At 38.5% G+C, this 15,075-nt stretch overlaps 2 protein-coding genes across 2 annotated transcripts; one reads left to right on the top strand and one right to left on the bottom strand.

Moving 5' to 3' along the window:
* The first annotated feature begins 635 nt into the window (after positions 1-635).
* On the top strand, positions 636-6,248 carry itm2cb (integral membrane protein 2Cb). Its single transcript, XM_062428673.1, has 6 exons — positions 636-1,269; positions 3,452-3,589; positions 3,692-3,883; positions 4,000-4,110; positions 4,280-4,427; positions 5,087-6,248. The coding sequence occupies exons 1-6, from the start codon at positions 1,183-1,185 to the stop codon at positions 5,176-5,178; spliced, it is 768 nt and encodes a 255-aa protein (XP_062284657.1). The 5' UTR covers positions 636-1,182; the 3' UTR covers positions 5,179-6,248.
* Positions 6,249-8,841: 2,593 nt separating this feature from the next.
* Positions 8,842-11,638, bottom strand: LOC133990024 (G-protein coupled receptor 55). Its single transcript, XM_062428203.1, has 3 exons — positions 11,520-11,638; positions 9,842-10,580; positions 8,842-9,048 (listed from the first exon to the last, which is right to left on the bottom strand). Exons 1-3 carry the CDS (start codon positions 11,636-11,638, stop codon positions 8,842-8,844), a joined length of 1,065 nt encoding a protein of 354 aa, XP_062284187.1.
* Between the last annotated feature and the right edge of the window lie 3,437 nt (positions 11,639-15,075).

Below are 15,075 nucleotides of genomic sequence, written 5' to 3' on the forward strand. Positions count from 1 at the left end.
TAGAGAGTTTAAATAATAAAACTTACATTGCAGAGCCAATCTAAAGTCTTTAGGGAGGCCCTTCATATTGGGGCAGTGACATCCAGTTCACTACAGAAAAACGGGGGGAGAGTATCATCTCCAGTTAGGCAAAGTGTAAGGGGCATACATTTGTTAGTGGCCTTTCAAGCGCCTACTGTGCATTTAAACTTTGTTAAGCAGAAATCTTCGATGATATCGCAGGACTAAAATCAAATATCACAATTTTTTTTTATCAAATACCTCGATATCGATACTGTGACAATATTGTAGGGATAAATACTGGTGCTTTCACAAAACATGAACACAATGAGGCACTAAAGTGGATGTAATGACTTAATAGGACAGCTACAACAGTCTGATAAGTTAAGAAAATCACACAGCCTTTAGAACTTAAAAAATACGTATGCCATATCATTTTATTAAGATATCCGAAATATGAGATGATATTTAGTCTCTTATCATGAAATCACCATATTCAGAAACTGGTAATATATAATCTATGTTACCCAGCTCTAGTACACAGTGTTCTGTGTGCAACATGTCTTGAGGAGTCCATAAATAAGTTTTAAAAAATGACTATAAAAGTAAATTACGATTAGGCTCCTATCAGTAGTTGTAGTAGTGGTGGGGACCTTGTGCTAACTTTATTCCAGTGTAGTGGCTGGCTGAGAGTTTGAAGCATCCCTACATTTCCGGATGATAGTGTTGAGAAGCAGCTTGAAATAAAACACGGAAAGCACTACCATATCTGGCACTTGCCTTCAAAATAAAAGGACGCGGTAGTTTAATATTTAAAAAATGAGTCATACAATTTGATTCCTCCACCCAAAAACAGCTTTAAGTATTCAAGCATTGTTATTTATATGCCGCGACCACATTATAACCCTATATTGTTTCACAAAATGTCTTTTTTTAAGGTGTTACCCCGGCTCGGACTCTTATTTTGACAGCGGCGAGGCGGCTTTTCCTGCAGACCCACACAGTGCTCGTTCGTCAGAGAAGACGCTCTTGTGAGGTCACTGAGTCCCGGGGGCGACTCTCTGCCGCCGCTATATAATCTCCCCGGCTCCTTGGAAGAAACCAGCACCACAATCAGCTACGAGATAAAGCAAACACACACTGAGAGAAAAACAACAACAAACAAACAACAACCAAACAAACATGGTGAAGATCACTTTCCAGCCAGTTTCGGCGCAGAAGCCTGAAAAAGAGAGCGATGAAGACAAGATCATTATACCTCTGGCTCACGTGAGTTTGCACACTTTCTCCTCCTTTGTTTCGTGTTGTGGTATTTTGTCTCATGTAAACGTCTAAGTATGGCAGGAGCAGCCTATAATCCCTTTTGCACAGGCTATTCTGGATTAAATGCTCACTTTTAGCTGTGATATTTACTTGTATCTATTCATGCATCTTCATGTAAATTTAACTTTTTACACGGATAATCCATTATATGTTTAATTATGCAAATATAATGTCTGTAATCTACTTGTCTGTAACCTTATAGTGACACTGAATGATTTAAAACGAAATCATATGTTCTTCCTTTTGCCGGTGCATTTATAATAAGTAAGTATATCTGAATTATTAAAATGGTCGCAGTGTTGTAATAACAGGGGTATAGACCCTGACAGTGCAGGCCACCCCAGCCTGGGGATGTTGACATTACGTCACCTTGTTTGGCCAGCTCGAGGACACACTGCAGATGGTTGCCTCGTTCGCGCCTCCAGCCTTTACTCTCTATTTTATAACATGTTAATATCTTATTTTAAAGAAGCAACTCTAATTTTATCACTATAGGCACGATGGGTTTGAACATAGCCTCATTTTTTTGTCTTTTTCTTTTTTTTGTCGGGCTGAGAAAACAAACCTGTCAGATGCGTCACTGCACCAGTCAGTGACGTCACCAGGTGTTATACCTGGTGGTCCCTGCAGGCAGCGCCGATGAGCTCATGAGCCTGAGAGTGAGGGTGATGTGTACAAACACCAGGTTTATTCTTCTTTTTCATAATTAGCAGTAAAGGGAAAAAGGACAGGAGCTGGAAAGAGCAAAACAAATATGAACACAAACTCTAAACTAGTCTTATTAAAGTTTTAGGCGTTCCTGTATCCAGCTGATTAGATTTGGAGAGACTTCTCCTTTAGATTTAAGTTAATTTGAAGATACAAAAGGTTTCCGAAAGGATCTGAACACCTCTTTGTGTTAAAAATAGCAACTGATGCTATCCAACTCTGACATACAATAATCAGTCTACAATCCTCATAACCAGGGTGCAAAATTAACTTTTTTTGTCCACTTACCAGATGACTACTGAGGGTTCAGATTTTACCAGCCTCTCAGTAGATTATTATCATTGTGTGGTTTTTGGCCACTGACTGAAGCAGATCTATCAGCCACTTGTATATTTTACCAGCTTTCAGTCAGAGGCTGGTGATAAATTTGTGCCCTGCTCAACAGAGTGAAACAGTTTTTTAAAGTTCATATATGAGTAGATTGATTACCATATTGTGCTCATGTTGTTTTCTTGATAGTTTAAATAATTAGGTTTCAGCCCTGAGTTGGGCTGAAACCTGAATCATCAGCTGTTTAGGGAGTCAGGCTCGTTACAGTGAGTCCAGCTTTCCTGAGCCTCCTTTCTGAAGAACACGCTGCACGCAACTAATCCCACTTCATGACGCATCCATCACTTGTGCAAACACTTATTTTTTCACCTGACTGTTACGTATAACACATGATCTCAAAGGCTGTTCAGTTTCTGATTGGCTGACGTCGTCGGCAAGGCGTCAGAGCCAATGTGTGTAGATCTATTAATAAGTACGCCTCTGCCGAGGGACTCCGGCTCCATGCAATTGTTCTCGATTTGACTCCCACTGAGGGCGCGAGGGAACTAACTGCAAATATGGAGCGTGGAAGTAGGACCTCTAAGAATAGACCCAGACGGCCATGTGCCAGCATCTTCGTCAGAGACTGGCACAGTCTATTCTCCTTGCTTCCGCTCTCCATAGCAACAGTAGTAGAGAGAGGCAGCAGATTGCTTGAGAGACTGTGGGTGGGCATCTGGCGTGCCTCATCCCAGTCCGTCCTACGTCTACCAGATCTCCTCGTCTGACTAACGACTTGGCAGCCACATCCTGTCAAAATTAACTCTGTTACAATTTAGATTTTGTACGAGGAAGCACAGTGATGTGAGAGGACATGATGTCCGCTTGTATTTCATCATAGTACAATATAATAATATCAAAGACATTTCCACAATATCTGTAGCTTCAGAATCAGATAATGTCCACACTGTTATCTATCAGCTACAGTGCTTCATTAAAGCTACATCACACGTGAAATATTTTAAATCTAGTGCATATTTTCCTCAATCTGTGAGCTAAATGATTGTGGACTGTCACCTCTCCTCACACCAAACTCTTCTTCTCTTTACAGGAGAAGCTGGTTCTTCCTGTCAAGTCCAAGAAGCCTTTCCCAGCTGGCCTGTGCTGCCTCACCTTTGGTCTGGTGGTCTTCATGTCAGGGCTGGTGCTGGCCTCTATCTACGTCTATCGTTACTACTTCATACCTCAGGTCAGTTGTCTCTGCTTTCCTCGGATCCGATGGCACTGAATGTAGAACGCTGTTAAAAGATGATGTGCCACATGCTAACTCAGCTCTGTTGCGTCATTGTAGCAGATCCCAGAGGACAGCTTGTTCCACTGTCGGGTTATCTACGAGGACTCGGTGTATGCTCCTCTAAGGGGCCGACAAGAACTCGAGGAGAATGTCGGTATCTACCTTGACGACAACTATGAACAGATCAGCGTACCTGTGCCACACTTTGGAGGCAGCGACCCCGCAGATATCATCCATGATTTTCAGAGGGTAAGTCGTTCTTAACTCCAATAAAGTTGATAATGTTCATTAGTTTCCTGCCAGTGACTTTTCTTTTTAAGTGTTTCATGATGGCTGATGTTTGAACATGTATTCATTTATTTCAGGGCCTCACAGCTTATCATGACATCGCCTTGGACAAATGCTACATCACCGAGCTGAACACGACCTTGGTGATGCCTCCACGCAACCTGTGGGAGCTGCTTGTTAATGTCAAGGTGAGACACTCGCCCCTGGTCTCTTTCGATGTCACAGATAAAGCCGCTGTAAAAGCGTTGTTAGAGTTAAATGGAAGAGTGAAGGACGGAGCGTTCCCATCTTCCTGTCTGCATTGCTCCTCCTACAGATCGACTGATTGAATGATTCATCCTTGTCTCTTTGTCACAGAGAGGGACATACCTTCCTCAGACTTACATCATCCAGGAGGAAATGGTGGTGACAGGGAGGGTGAGGAACATGAGGCAGCTGGGCCCGTTCATCCACAGGCTGTGCTACGGAAAAGAAACCTACCGCCTCAGACGCAACCAGCGCAGACGTAAGTGCAGACGTACACTTCCTTTTTCAATCTCCCTGCCAACAAGAGATGCTAAATAATCAGTGACGAGTGGGTTACTTCCACCGATTTATTACCCGCTGTCACACCAACATTTGTGAGATGCTGAGTCATGTGACATGTGCTGGGTCACCGTGGAAGGAAAGTACTCACAAGGAGTCCGGTGTTTGGTTTAGTGTGTAGGAGCAAAATCAGAGGGAGGAGCCATGCAGGAGACAAATACAACCAGAACCAAATAGGGACTTCCTTGTGAAGATTTCAGACTGTGTATGTGTGTAAAAAAAATCCACTTCTAACAATCTGGCAGCGTGATTTTCATTTCAGTGTGTGTGTGTGGGCGCAGGCTGGGAACTTCCTGCTATGTGAGTCACTCATAGTGCAGTGGACACATCCACACACTGTGGAGGAGTTAGTGATGCACATGACGATATCATTGTCGTTGCAGCCTTTGATTGGCGTCAGGTCTTTAGAAATGATGCAACAAACTTCCCCTGGGGTACATATATGGATGTGATTATTCGAGTATAACCACTGCTGATTCAATAAGTGTCCTGTAGGCATGATGGCAGTAATACAAATCTGCATCCTCCGTTTTCAGTATCGAACTGATTTTCTGAATGTGTCTTCTGTTCTTTTTCCAGGTATTGACAGGCGTGAAACAAAGAAATGCCACAGCATTCGTCACTTCGAAAACACTTTTGTGGTGGAGACCGTGATCTGCAGCAGTGTCTAAATCGGAGGCGGAAATCTCAGCCACTGAAGCCAATTTCAAACCATACCTCTTGAATTCTTTAGGCTTTTAACTGCACTTTAAGAGCAACTATTTGTCAGTTTCGGTTTCTTTTTTTTGTCTCAAGTTGGAAATGCTCTTTTATTGTCCATGTACTATGTTAATGTCTTTTCTTCTCTTTTTAAAAAAAATTCTGATGGTCTGTATATTTGAATGACGTTATATGTGTTTGAATATATACGTAGCTTGTCCTGTGCAAAAGATGTTACTGTGTGTCAGTTTGTGACATTTTCATCAGAGGATTTAATTTTATTTCAGACTTGTCTTTGTGTTTTTTATTTAGAGACTCAGTGCACTGTGGGTGATGTAAAGGATACTTGGAGGCTGCTTGCGCAGTGCACTCGTGTGAATATTTGTTTCTTGGCTGTTATTTTATTTCATTTTGAATGTCAGGAAATGGCAAAACATACCTCATGTAGTTTAGACATTACTTTGCTGATTTTTATCATTAATGAATGGTGTACATAACTTTGATTGTTCCTAAGCAATATATACTGTAAATTGTTTTCATATTGTTACATGCATAGATTTTTATCTGAACTCAACCTTGTTTTGTGAACGATCATTTCTTTATGGTTTGTCTCTTATTTCCTTTTGTATCACACTTTCCTACTCCTTGGATATAAATGGCTTTAGACTGTAATCAGTAGCAGTGCTTTAGAGTGACAGAAGGAACCAAAGTCTTCAGTCAGTGATGCTATGCTTAGTGTTAAGGACATATGAGTTATTTAGAAAGAACGCTCGATAGTTAAGATCACTTACTGTTGATTATATCAAAGGCTAAAACTCATTATGTCTGCTCTTCCTTCCTTCCTACTCACTTGGTCCTTCATATCTTGGCATTATTATCTCTATGATTTGTGGCATCTCTACATTCAAACTGGAGCAAATCAGTCTCTGTCGAGGGAGACCTGTGAAATGTACTCATATTTCATAGTGTCCGATACCTTATTTAGCTGTACAGTCGATTCTCGTAATATCTTGCTGCTTTAAGAATAAATAATCAAACTCTATTTTGTCTTTGGATTGTTTATCATCCCAAATGATGGGTTGGAGATTCTGCCAACATGTAAACACTTTTTAAAAAGCAGTGAATCTTTAGAAAGGGAAATAAAGAGTATATTTTTGCTCTTTGTGAACTTCCTCTCTGCCTTCACAGACTGACAAACAGCCACAACTGACCAGTTCAGTTTCTGGGACGTGCTCAACATATATTAAGTTGTCGCTCAGGATATAGAAAACTGCTGCTTCATTGTGGTAAACTAGTCACAAGATGAATCCAATGTGGGTAGTTATATTTCACCTTGAAGCAGATTAAAGGAAATTTAGTTTCAGAATTGCTGCCATGCAAAAAGCTGAGAAAACTGGACCAAAGTTACTGTTTCTGTACTTTCTGTGAAGGCAAACCTGATCTATGAGTCAACATATTGTGTCATAATGTATGTTTTGACTTCATGTTTCAGAACAGACGTCAGCCGCAGACGTAAAGATTTTGTTTCATTATATTATTATTATGATAAGCATTCATGGGTTTACATAATCCACAGTATCGTCTTCTAAATGGCTTTGCTCTGATACATTTTTACATTGTTGTGTTTTACATTGTGGCTCGGCTTATTTTATTGCTACATACAAAATATCAGAAAAGATCAGACCTGACAAAAAAAAAATCTCTATATGTCCAATAACAATGAAAAAAATCATATCATATCAAAAGAAAGAAACAGAATCAAAATGGAATTGGGGCACAAATGAATAACATTAAAATTCAACAAAGAAGAGGCTGCACTGCAAAATGAGAATATCGAGACACAATTAATGCAAGTTCATTCAACCAGAACAAGATTCTTGTTTCTGGATTAAGAAGGGAGGTTTTCAAGAGATATATTATTATATACAAAATAAACAGCATTCATTTACAGTCATACACCCAATTAAGAGCCATTCAGACTTACAGACGATGGCACTGTTCAACTTGGACCAAAAAAAGGTAGAAAGTGGTTCAATATGCTGCATGTACAACCTTAAGTTTTAGCTTTCACATAAATCAAAACAGTCCTGTACAGGCCGACTACAGGATCAGATTATTACTATTATTATTATTATTATTATTGCACATTATTATTGCAAGTTACATAATAAAAATCTAATAAAAATAAGTAGAAAAATGATATAAACATATCATAATCAATGGCATGTTATATTTACTGTACACAAACTGTAAATACTGTGGTGAGTGCATCAGTATAAATCTATAATAAATTCAGACTTCTTTTCAGGACTTTGCTTTTCATTCATATGAATTATTATACATGTGTAATCTAACTGAATGCTATATGAGTTTTCTTTAATTATACCAAAGACACATTTTGGCATTTCTAGTGGAAAATTCTCAGTGAAATACTTTTGGCACTTTTTTACATAGTGATTTACACTATATATACATATATATACATATATATATATATATATATATATATATATATATATATATATATATATATATATATATATATATATATATATATATATATATATATATATATATATATATATATATATATATATATATATATATATATATATATATAATCTCCACAACCAATTCTTACATAAACAACATGTCAAAAAGCCTGCAGCTCAGGGGTTAAATATATTTTTGAGAAAATATTTATAGTTTATTCTTATATAATGATAGTTCCTGATAAGCAAGTAATTTCTTGCTTAAAAACCAAACTATAAAATATCAACAATCAAGATATTAATTAAACATCAATTAAAACTTAAAAAAAAAAAGATTGATAATTGATATGACTTAATTAAATGTATGTGTTTTGGAAATTAATATTTGAATAGATAAACAGATTTAATTCACTTCCTTTAGTTTTATTCACTTAATTGTTTGAGTGCTGCTACATGAATAAAATATATAATTATTATTATTATTATCTTTATTATCATTATATATCTTTTTACGACTTACTGCTGGTATCTGTCTGAAATGTATCTGCTCTGACCTTGAATGTTTGATGTCGTCTTTTTTGACGGCTGCGCCGTAGCAGTAAAAGCACCTTTTACGCTCTGTGTCTCTGACATCACTTCTTAAACATGACAAAATGGCAAAACTTTGCACTGAGCTGCTGTTTCACTGACAGTTTCTCAGTCAATGTCAGTGTGTACAGTATGACTGGACAACCTGAGTGAGCCTTCAATACCCCAGAAGCTCGACAACTGAATAATTCTAGAAATAAGTCAAATTTTACCTTGTTAGATTTGTTGTTAGCAACCTGCATTTTGGGTGTCAGAGCTCTTGGAAAGTGTCTGAGGTTAAAGAGGTGTTAACTGGTTTCCTGTTATTTGACCAAATAATACTTCAGTGCGAGCGACTCTTTTCCTATTGCACTTTTTGGGCCTTCTCTCACTTCAGTGATTAATTAAGATCTCCTGCTGCCTGTCCAACCATTAATACTCTCACACATGCTACATCAGCTACTGAAACTAACCACTGGCTCTTCTTCAGTGTCCAACTAAAACTCAAGAAGCCAGATCTAGTTGTCCTCTGAGGACAAATTACATCATAACCCAAAATGTCCGTGTCCCCTTTCTTCAGACCTCTGAAGTGCTAAAGGTGGCTCTTCTCTGGCTGATCATTGACAACCTGAAGGTGTGTTTGGTGCTCCTCACCTCGTGGGCGATGAAGTAGTAACACGCAGCGTCCAGACAGCAGCTGATGTTAGACAGACACATAGCGATCTGTATGAACAGGCTGATGTTGGTCTTGGCACCGCAGTCCTGAATCACACCCTGGTGCACCTGTGTGATATTGTGAGGGAAAGAAAATTGTTACACATGCCATATTTTAAATACTAAATTAAAAAATCTAATTAGGAAAGCATACTTCACAATCTACTTGTGTCACAATGGCTGCTTTCTTTGCTTCCATGGACATAGTTTTTTGTAAGATGTGAATTTAAATTGTAAAACCCTGAGTCACTTAAGAAATGTGTCTGAAACAATCAACCTACAGTGTAACCCCATTGCTGTATCCAAAACAAGCAAAGACACCATATTATACACAAAAAGACGTCAGTATTTCTAAAACCATGGTAACAGCCTTGACCTACATAATGATTGCTGTTGTGCATAAATGAAGCACAATTTAATCTAAGTCTAAAAAAAAAAAACAAGTGTGGGGGTGCTGCTCAGACCTGATAGCAATGTACCACAAAGCAGGTGCTCTTGATGTGAGTTTGATTTTGCACTTTGATGAAGTAGTGCACCTTCCCTCTTTTGGTATATAGATTTGAAGTCATTTTTTAAAATTATTTGCAATTTGTGGACAAAGCGTGTAGCATTTCACATTAGGTTTAATGGATATGTTGCATTTTGGAATGAAACTGTTTACTTTTTGAGGCAAAATGGATGATAAATCCTCAAAGTAGTCATAAAAAAATGGAAATTTAAACATGGGCAAACGTGGACAAACTGTATCTGTTAATGAAGATTGTGTGATATAAAATAAGATTATTTTGTCACTTTCACTTGTTTATTTTAGTCTGTTTAACTATTTCCACTCAAGAATTCATGAACCTGCTGTTTATCTCACCAGGAACTGCAGAAGGATGCCCAGGTGGCTCGGGGTGAAAGGCACCAGGAAAGCACACAGACTACTGTAGATGATCTTCACGCAGGCACGGCTTTTGGGGCTGCGCTGGCCTGACTGCTTAAGCACCCAGATGGTCTTGAAGGAGCAGTAAACCACCACCAGCGCAGGAAGCAGGAATCCAAACACCTGCAGACAGCTGATGACCTGCGGGCTCCAGCCTTTCTTTGAAAAACTGTGGAAGCAGTGGAAGGCCGTGTGCCCGGCCTCCCTGAAGCGAAAGATGGTTGAGGACATTGCAGCCAGCACCAGCATCCAGACCCCTACACAGGTCCAAAAAGCTGCTTTGGGTGAACGCAGCTGCTTGGCTCTGAATGGGTGACAGATAGCCACCCATCTGTCCACAGCTATACACATGATGGTGTAAATGCTGCCATAGATCCCAACAAAATACAGGCTTTCCAACACTGAGCAGAGAGGTTGAAGGTGGGCAGGCCAGAGGTGATTAGTGGCGTGCATTTTGAAGGGAAGAGGGAAGATGAGAAGCAGGTCCATCAGGGCCAAGCTTGTCATGTAGATAGTTGACTCAGTCCATTTGCGCAGAAACAGGCAGAACACTACCAGCGCTGCAACATTGAGAAGCAGACCAAAGAGGAAGATGGGCATGTAGATGACCAACTCCAAATATCTCATCACCTGGTCCACCGCTTCAAATGAGCAGTTGCTGTTCATGGTTGTGTTCCTACAGCAGGGGGAAACACATAGATTTTGTTTGATTTAAACAGCTTTTCACTTCAAGTTTTCTGTGAAATTAATCTCTTTCCTGTCATTACTCTTTGTTCCCACAGAGAAACAGTCTATATAAGAAACACCACTTTACCAAGCTGAAACCTCTCAGTACTTTGGGTTCAGTAGCTGTGAATGTGGTTTTTGTTTTTGCTAAAGACACAAAGAGAGCATATTTTGTACATGTAAGTCTGAACATCATCCTCTGTATGCTCAGTGTCAGTGGCTTAGTAAGAAGTCATAGGAAAGTATATTTGAATTGAAAATTAGTGATATTAAAAAGATGAATCAAACACCTGCTGCAGGAAATCTAGCAATGTGTTTTCATCATCTAAAAGATTTACAGAAACATGGCTTTTGGGGTTTTAGTGCACCTGTCTCCAATGAAACATTAATAAAGAATCAGAGTGCATACTGATTTATGCACAACTACATTCAAAGGTCTTGGTGGAGCATGGAGTTACTGCACAGCCACTACACTTGCAAATGTCAGCTTGTGATAATGAAACACAAAGTTTCTAAAAAGATATCTCTGAGTTATGTGGCTTACAAAAACAGCGTTATCAATAAGATCAAAAATAGTCCGCCTTACACACTGCATATTAGAAATCATGCAGACAGCTGGCAGACTAATATACTGTCTGTTGTGGGCTTATTAGAGTGATCAAAGTAGAGATCCCTCCAATTACATCAAGGTTATTTACAATATTCCAATTAAAAGATATTTTGTATTTCCCTTAAACTTGGCTCACGCTCAAACGATTTAAGCAAAATTGCTACATCTTCATACTATATTAGCATTTCACTATAATACACTCTGAAAATCTAACTTGCACTGTTTTAATATTAGGTATCTTGTACGGTAGAAAAGAGTTCAGTGTAGTTAAGTCCTTACCTCACGGATGCCATTCTCTCAGTCGAAAGTTCAGGGTGCCTGTCTGACTGTCTGAGCTGTGCCAGACACACTTCTGCTTTCTCTACCTTTGTTGTTTCATCACCCACTTCCTGAGTCATGCCACATTTAATGCATGTGTTTTCCAGCGTGCATTACAACCGTTAAAATTTAAGCAAAGGTAAACACGACTAACAGGTTTTACTCTTTAAACACATTTGCATGCATGACCACGGCAAACTGCTGGAACAGTAGATTTGATTTGTTTTTGATATGTAATGAACAGCATGTATAATATGGATTGTGCTTTGTTTTATAAATGTTGAGAAACATTGTATAACATAAAATATCTTCTTAGTCTCTCAGAAATTGTGTAATATATTCTTATTTCACAATATATTTTCACATTGTGAATACTAAATGGTTATTCTGTTTATCAACAAAGCAATCTGCCACAGTCATGCAAGCAGCTCTGTGAGGCACAGCAGTGCTCTTAGCTAACATGCTCAAAAGGACAGTACGAACATGCTGATGATCAGCAGATATATTATATTGACCATATTAACATTAAGTTGTTATGACTAAACACAAAGTGCAGCTGAGGCCGATGGGTAAAGTCATTCATTTTGCTGGTATTTGGTCATAAACCAAGTGTTAAAACTTTGATCTAATGCTAGTGCCAGATGAAAAGATGCTGAGACATTTCACTCAAAACAACTGGCAGCCTCATGGTGGTGCAAGAAGGAAAAGACAGTAGGTCACTAAAGTCAGTCTTAATCCTCTGGGAACCATGAAAGTTTGTTTAAAATTTCATCAGAATCCAACATACAGTTGTAGATATATTTCAATCTACAGTAACTGACGTCATGCCATCTTTACAGCCATGCTGCTAGAGGATATGCTGCTAGCATGGCTGCAAATTTGCTGAAAAAAAGATACAAACCAAATATCAAAAACATAGATAAACATGACAAAATTAAATGAAATTGAGGAAGCAACAGTATTGGCTTATACCACAGGTGTCTCCTGTGAGTGTTTCTGTACGACTGTGGTACATGTTTCCTCGGATAGGAATTTACGTCAGTGTATAAAAATTAAAGGACCAGTGTGAAGCATTTAGTGGCATTCATTGGCAGCTAGTGATGAAGCTGCAGATTGCGTCGAACTGAATATCCCTCACCCTCCCAACCCAAGCATGTAGGAGAACATACCGTGGCTGTGAAACTCACAAAAAATGTCAAAGACCCTCTCTAGAACCCGTATTTGATTTCTCTGTTCTGGGCTACTTTAGAAACATGGTGGTACAACATGGCTGACTTCCTGGGAGAGGACACGCTCTCTCTGTAGATATAAAGGACTCATTCAAAGGCAACAAAAACACAACAATTCCTACTTTCAGGTGATTATACACTTATTAAAACATACTTATGAATATCATATTCCAAGACTGTTCTTTTAGATGCCACTAAATTCTTCACGCTGCACCTTTAAGTCTTCACTTAACTTAGAGTTGAGATGATGGGAGGATGTTGATGGTGGCATTTGACACCACAGTCAAGACAGATGCAAATATTCAACATGTCTCTTGATGTTAAATCATAATGACAAAAGGCCTGAACCGGGTGACTTATTTGTCAACTTTTTAGGTCAAGTCCTAGTTTGTTTATAGTTAGTTTCGGTATGTTTTGTTCTATATATCAAAGTATAAATGTAGCACTGATCATTCAAACCCAACCACTCCATACTGTGATTTCTGGACCGGTATTGTTATTAGTTTGTCTTTCTATCTAATGGGGATGGAAGCAGGATAACTCAAAGCATACAGTGGTTGAAGCCTGTGAGAACCTGCAGAGACAGATTTAAACTGTGATTGTGTCTGAGACTACTGGTTTCGGGTACAGAGATGACTCAACTGTATTCAAAGTGTGAAACTAAAGATGTTTTTTGCTGGTTTATCAGAATTAAAATCTGCAACAACTTGTTAATGGATAGCTTTTTAAACAATAGTGTGATCTTACCCTCAACAGTCAGCAGTGATATTTAATTATTTAAAGTAAATGAGAAAGGTTACTTTTAGTTTTGGGAAAACCTGTTTTTTCTCTGTAAATGGATGTGGAGCTGCTAGCAGCCACACTGCCACCTACTGTTGTGAATCAGTGGGACACATTTTGGCTTGTGATCATCACCAATCTCTCCCCTGTGTTTTTGGACCATAAGGACTTGGATGTGCGTTTGTAAAGGATCACTCTTTTATAATTATTTGAGACAATTTCAATTAACATACCCTGCAGCATTTTCTACATGAATTAATTTATTAAAAAGTACATTTTAACAAAAAACAAACTGCAAAAGTGACAAGGGAATACAGTTCTATGGTAATAATGTGTTATGATTTGTTATAATTAGAGCAAAGATTTTGCACGCTTAGAAAAAATATATAAATATTAATTCCTGGGTGATTAACAGACCCCCCAAAATAGTTACATTCTTCTCCACAAACATTGTGCTGTTCACGGTGAGGACTCAGTAACAATGTGTTTGAAAAAATAGTCAAGAGTCACAGACCTTTGGCAACTCTTTTATTTTTAACTGTAAATCTCAAACAAAATAATTGGGCAGTGTCATTACCATGGCAACTTCCAGCTGTATGACTGAGTACTGTGGACTCTGGGGCATATAAAAAAAGACAAAATAATTTTACCAAGTCCCCTCGCCACCACCCTCGTACCTTTTCCAGCTGCAAGTTAAACAAAAACTACAAACACTCACTTGAGTGCAAACTCACATTCATCCACACTCTCACTTCATATTTGCTCTGCAGGTAAAACAAATACACCAAGTACCCTTTTTACATTTATTGAAGCTTTTAAAAAATGTTTTCTTCTTATTTTGAGTCTACAAATGTTTGTAAATGGTGCAATACAAACTTTAAAGCTTGTACACAGGTAACACCAGTGTAATATTTTTGAAATTATTTTGGCACAATGTAAAATCACTGTGAAAGACTGGTAGCAATACATGCGTAGGCAAATGAAACTAAAAATATCTTTCATGTTGGGTGTAGAAATGTGAGAAAAAATCTAACAAAACGGATATGTAGGGCAACACTTTCACAAAGAGAAACACTCTCTCAAGCACACACACACACTTCATGTAGAAATAAAGGCAAACACATGCAGGATACTTCACAATAAACTCTCAAGACAAGAAAATCAAACTACAAGAAAACAAACAGCCCACAAACATGAAAAACACTTTTGAACACATGTGTAAGATCTTGAAAGGACAAAGTACAAAAGCGGAACAAAATTAAAATGACACTGGAAGAGCCAGCCAGTTTCTAACGTTACACCTTTAGTAATAAGTGGACATGTGAGTGTCTTGTAAATATCGTGCGGAGCAGCGTATCGTTTCTCAGTCAAGGGACCTGCCACATTTTCCAGCATCTACAGCAAAAGCTAAAGAAACACCCAAGTTGTCTTTGTATGAAAGACAAAGAGTGAGAGTTAAGAGTCGAGAGAAAAAAGCGAAAGACAGACACACTAACTAGCAGCCACAC

The sequence above is a fragment of the Scomber scombrus genome, chromosome 11, assembly GCF_963691925.1.
Source record: "Scomber scombrus chromosome 11, fScoSco1.1, whole genome shotgun sequence".
In the NCBI taxonomy this organism is placed as follows: Eukaryota; Metazoa; Chordata; class Actinopteri; order Scombriformes; family Scombridae; genus Scomber; species Scomber scombrus.

Excerpts from the sequence above, each read along its gene's own strand:
- itm2cb (XM_062428673.1), top strand. The coding sequence starts at position 1,183 with ATGGTGAAGATCACTTTCCAGCCAGTTTCGGCGCAGAAGCCTGAAAAA. Across the intron at positions 1,270-3,451 it reads TCATTATACCTCTGGCTCAC|GAGAAGCTGGTTCTTCCTGT; the intron begins GTGAGTTTGCAC and ends TTCTCTTTACAG. Across the intron at positions 4,428-5,086 it reads CAGACGCAACCAGCGCAGAC|GTATTGACAGGCGTGAAACA; the intron begins GTAAGTGCAGAC and ends TTCTTTTTCCAG.
- LOC133990024 (XM_062428203.1), bottom strand. The coding sequence starts at position 11,638 with ATGACTCAGGAAGTGGGTGATGAAACAACAAAGGTAGAGAAAGCAGAA. Across the intron at positions 10,581-11,519 it reads GAGAGAATGGCATCCGTGAG|GAACACAACCATGAACAGCA; the intron begins GTAAGGACTTAA and ends CCCCTGCTGTAG. Across the intron at positions 9,049-9,841 it reads GCATCCTTCTGCAGTTCCTG|GTGCACCAGGGTGTGATTCA; the intron begins GTGAGATAAACA and ends AATATCACACAG.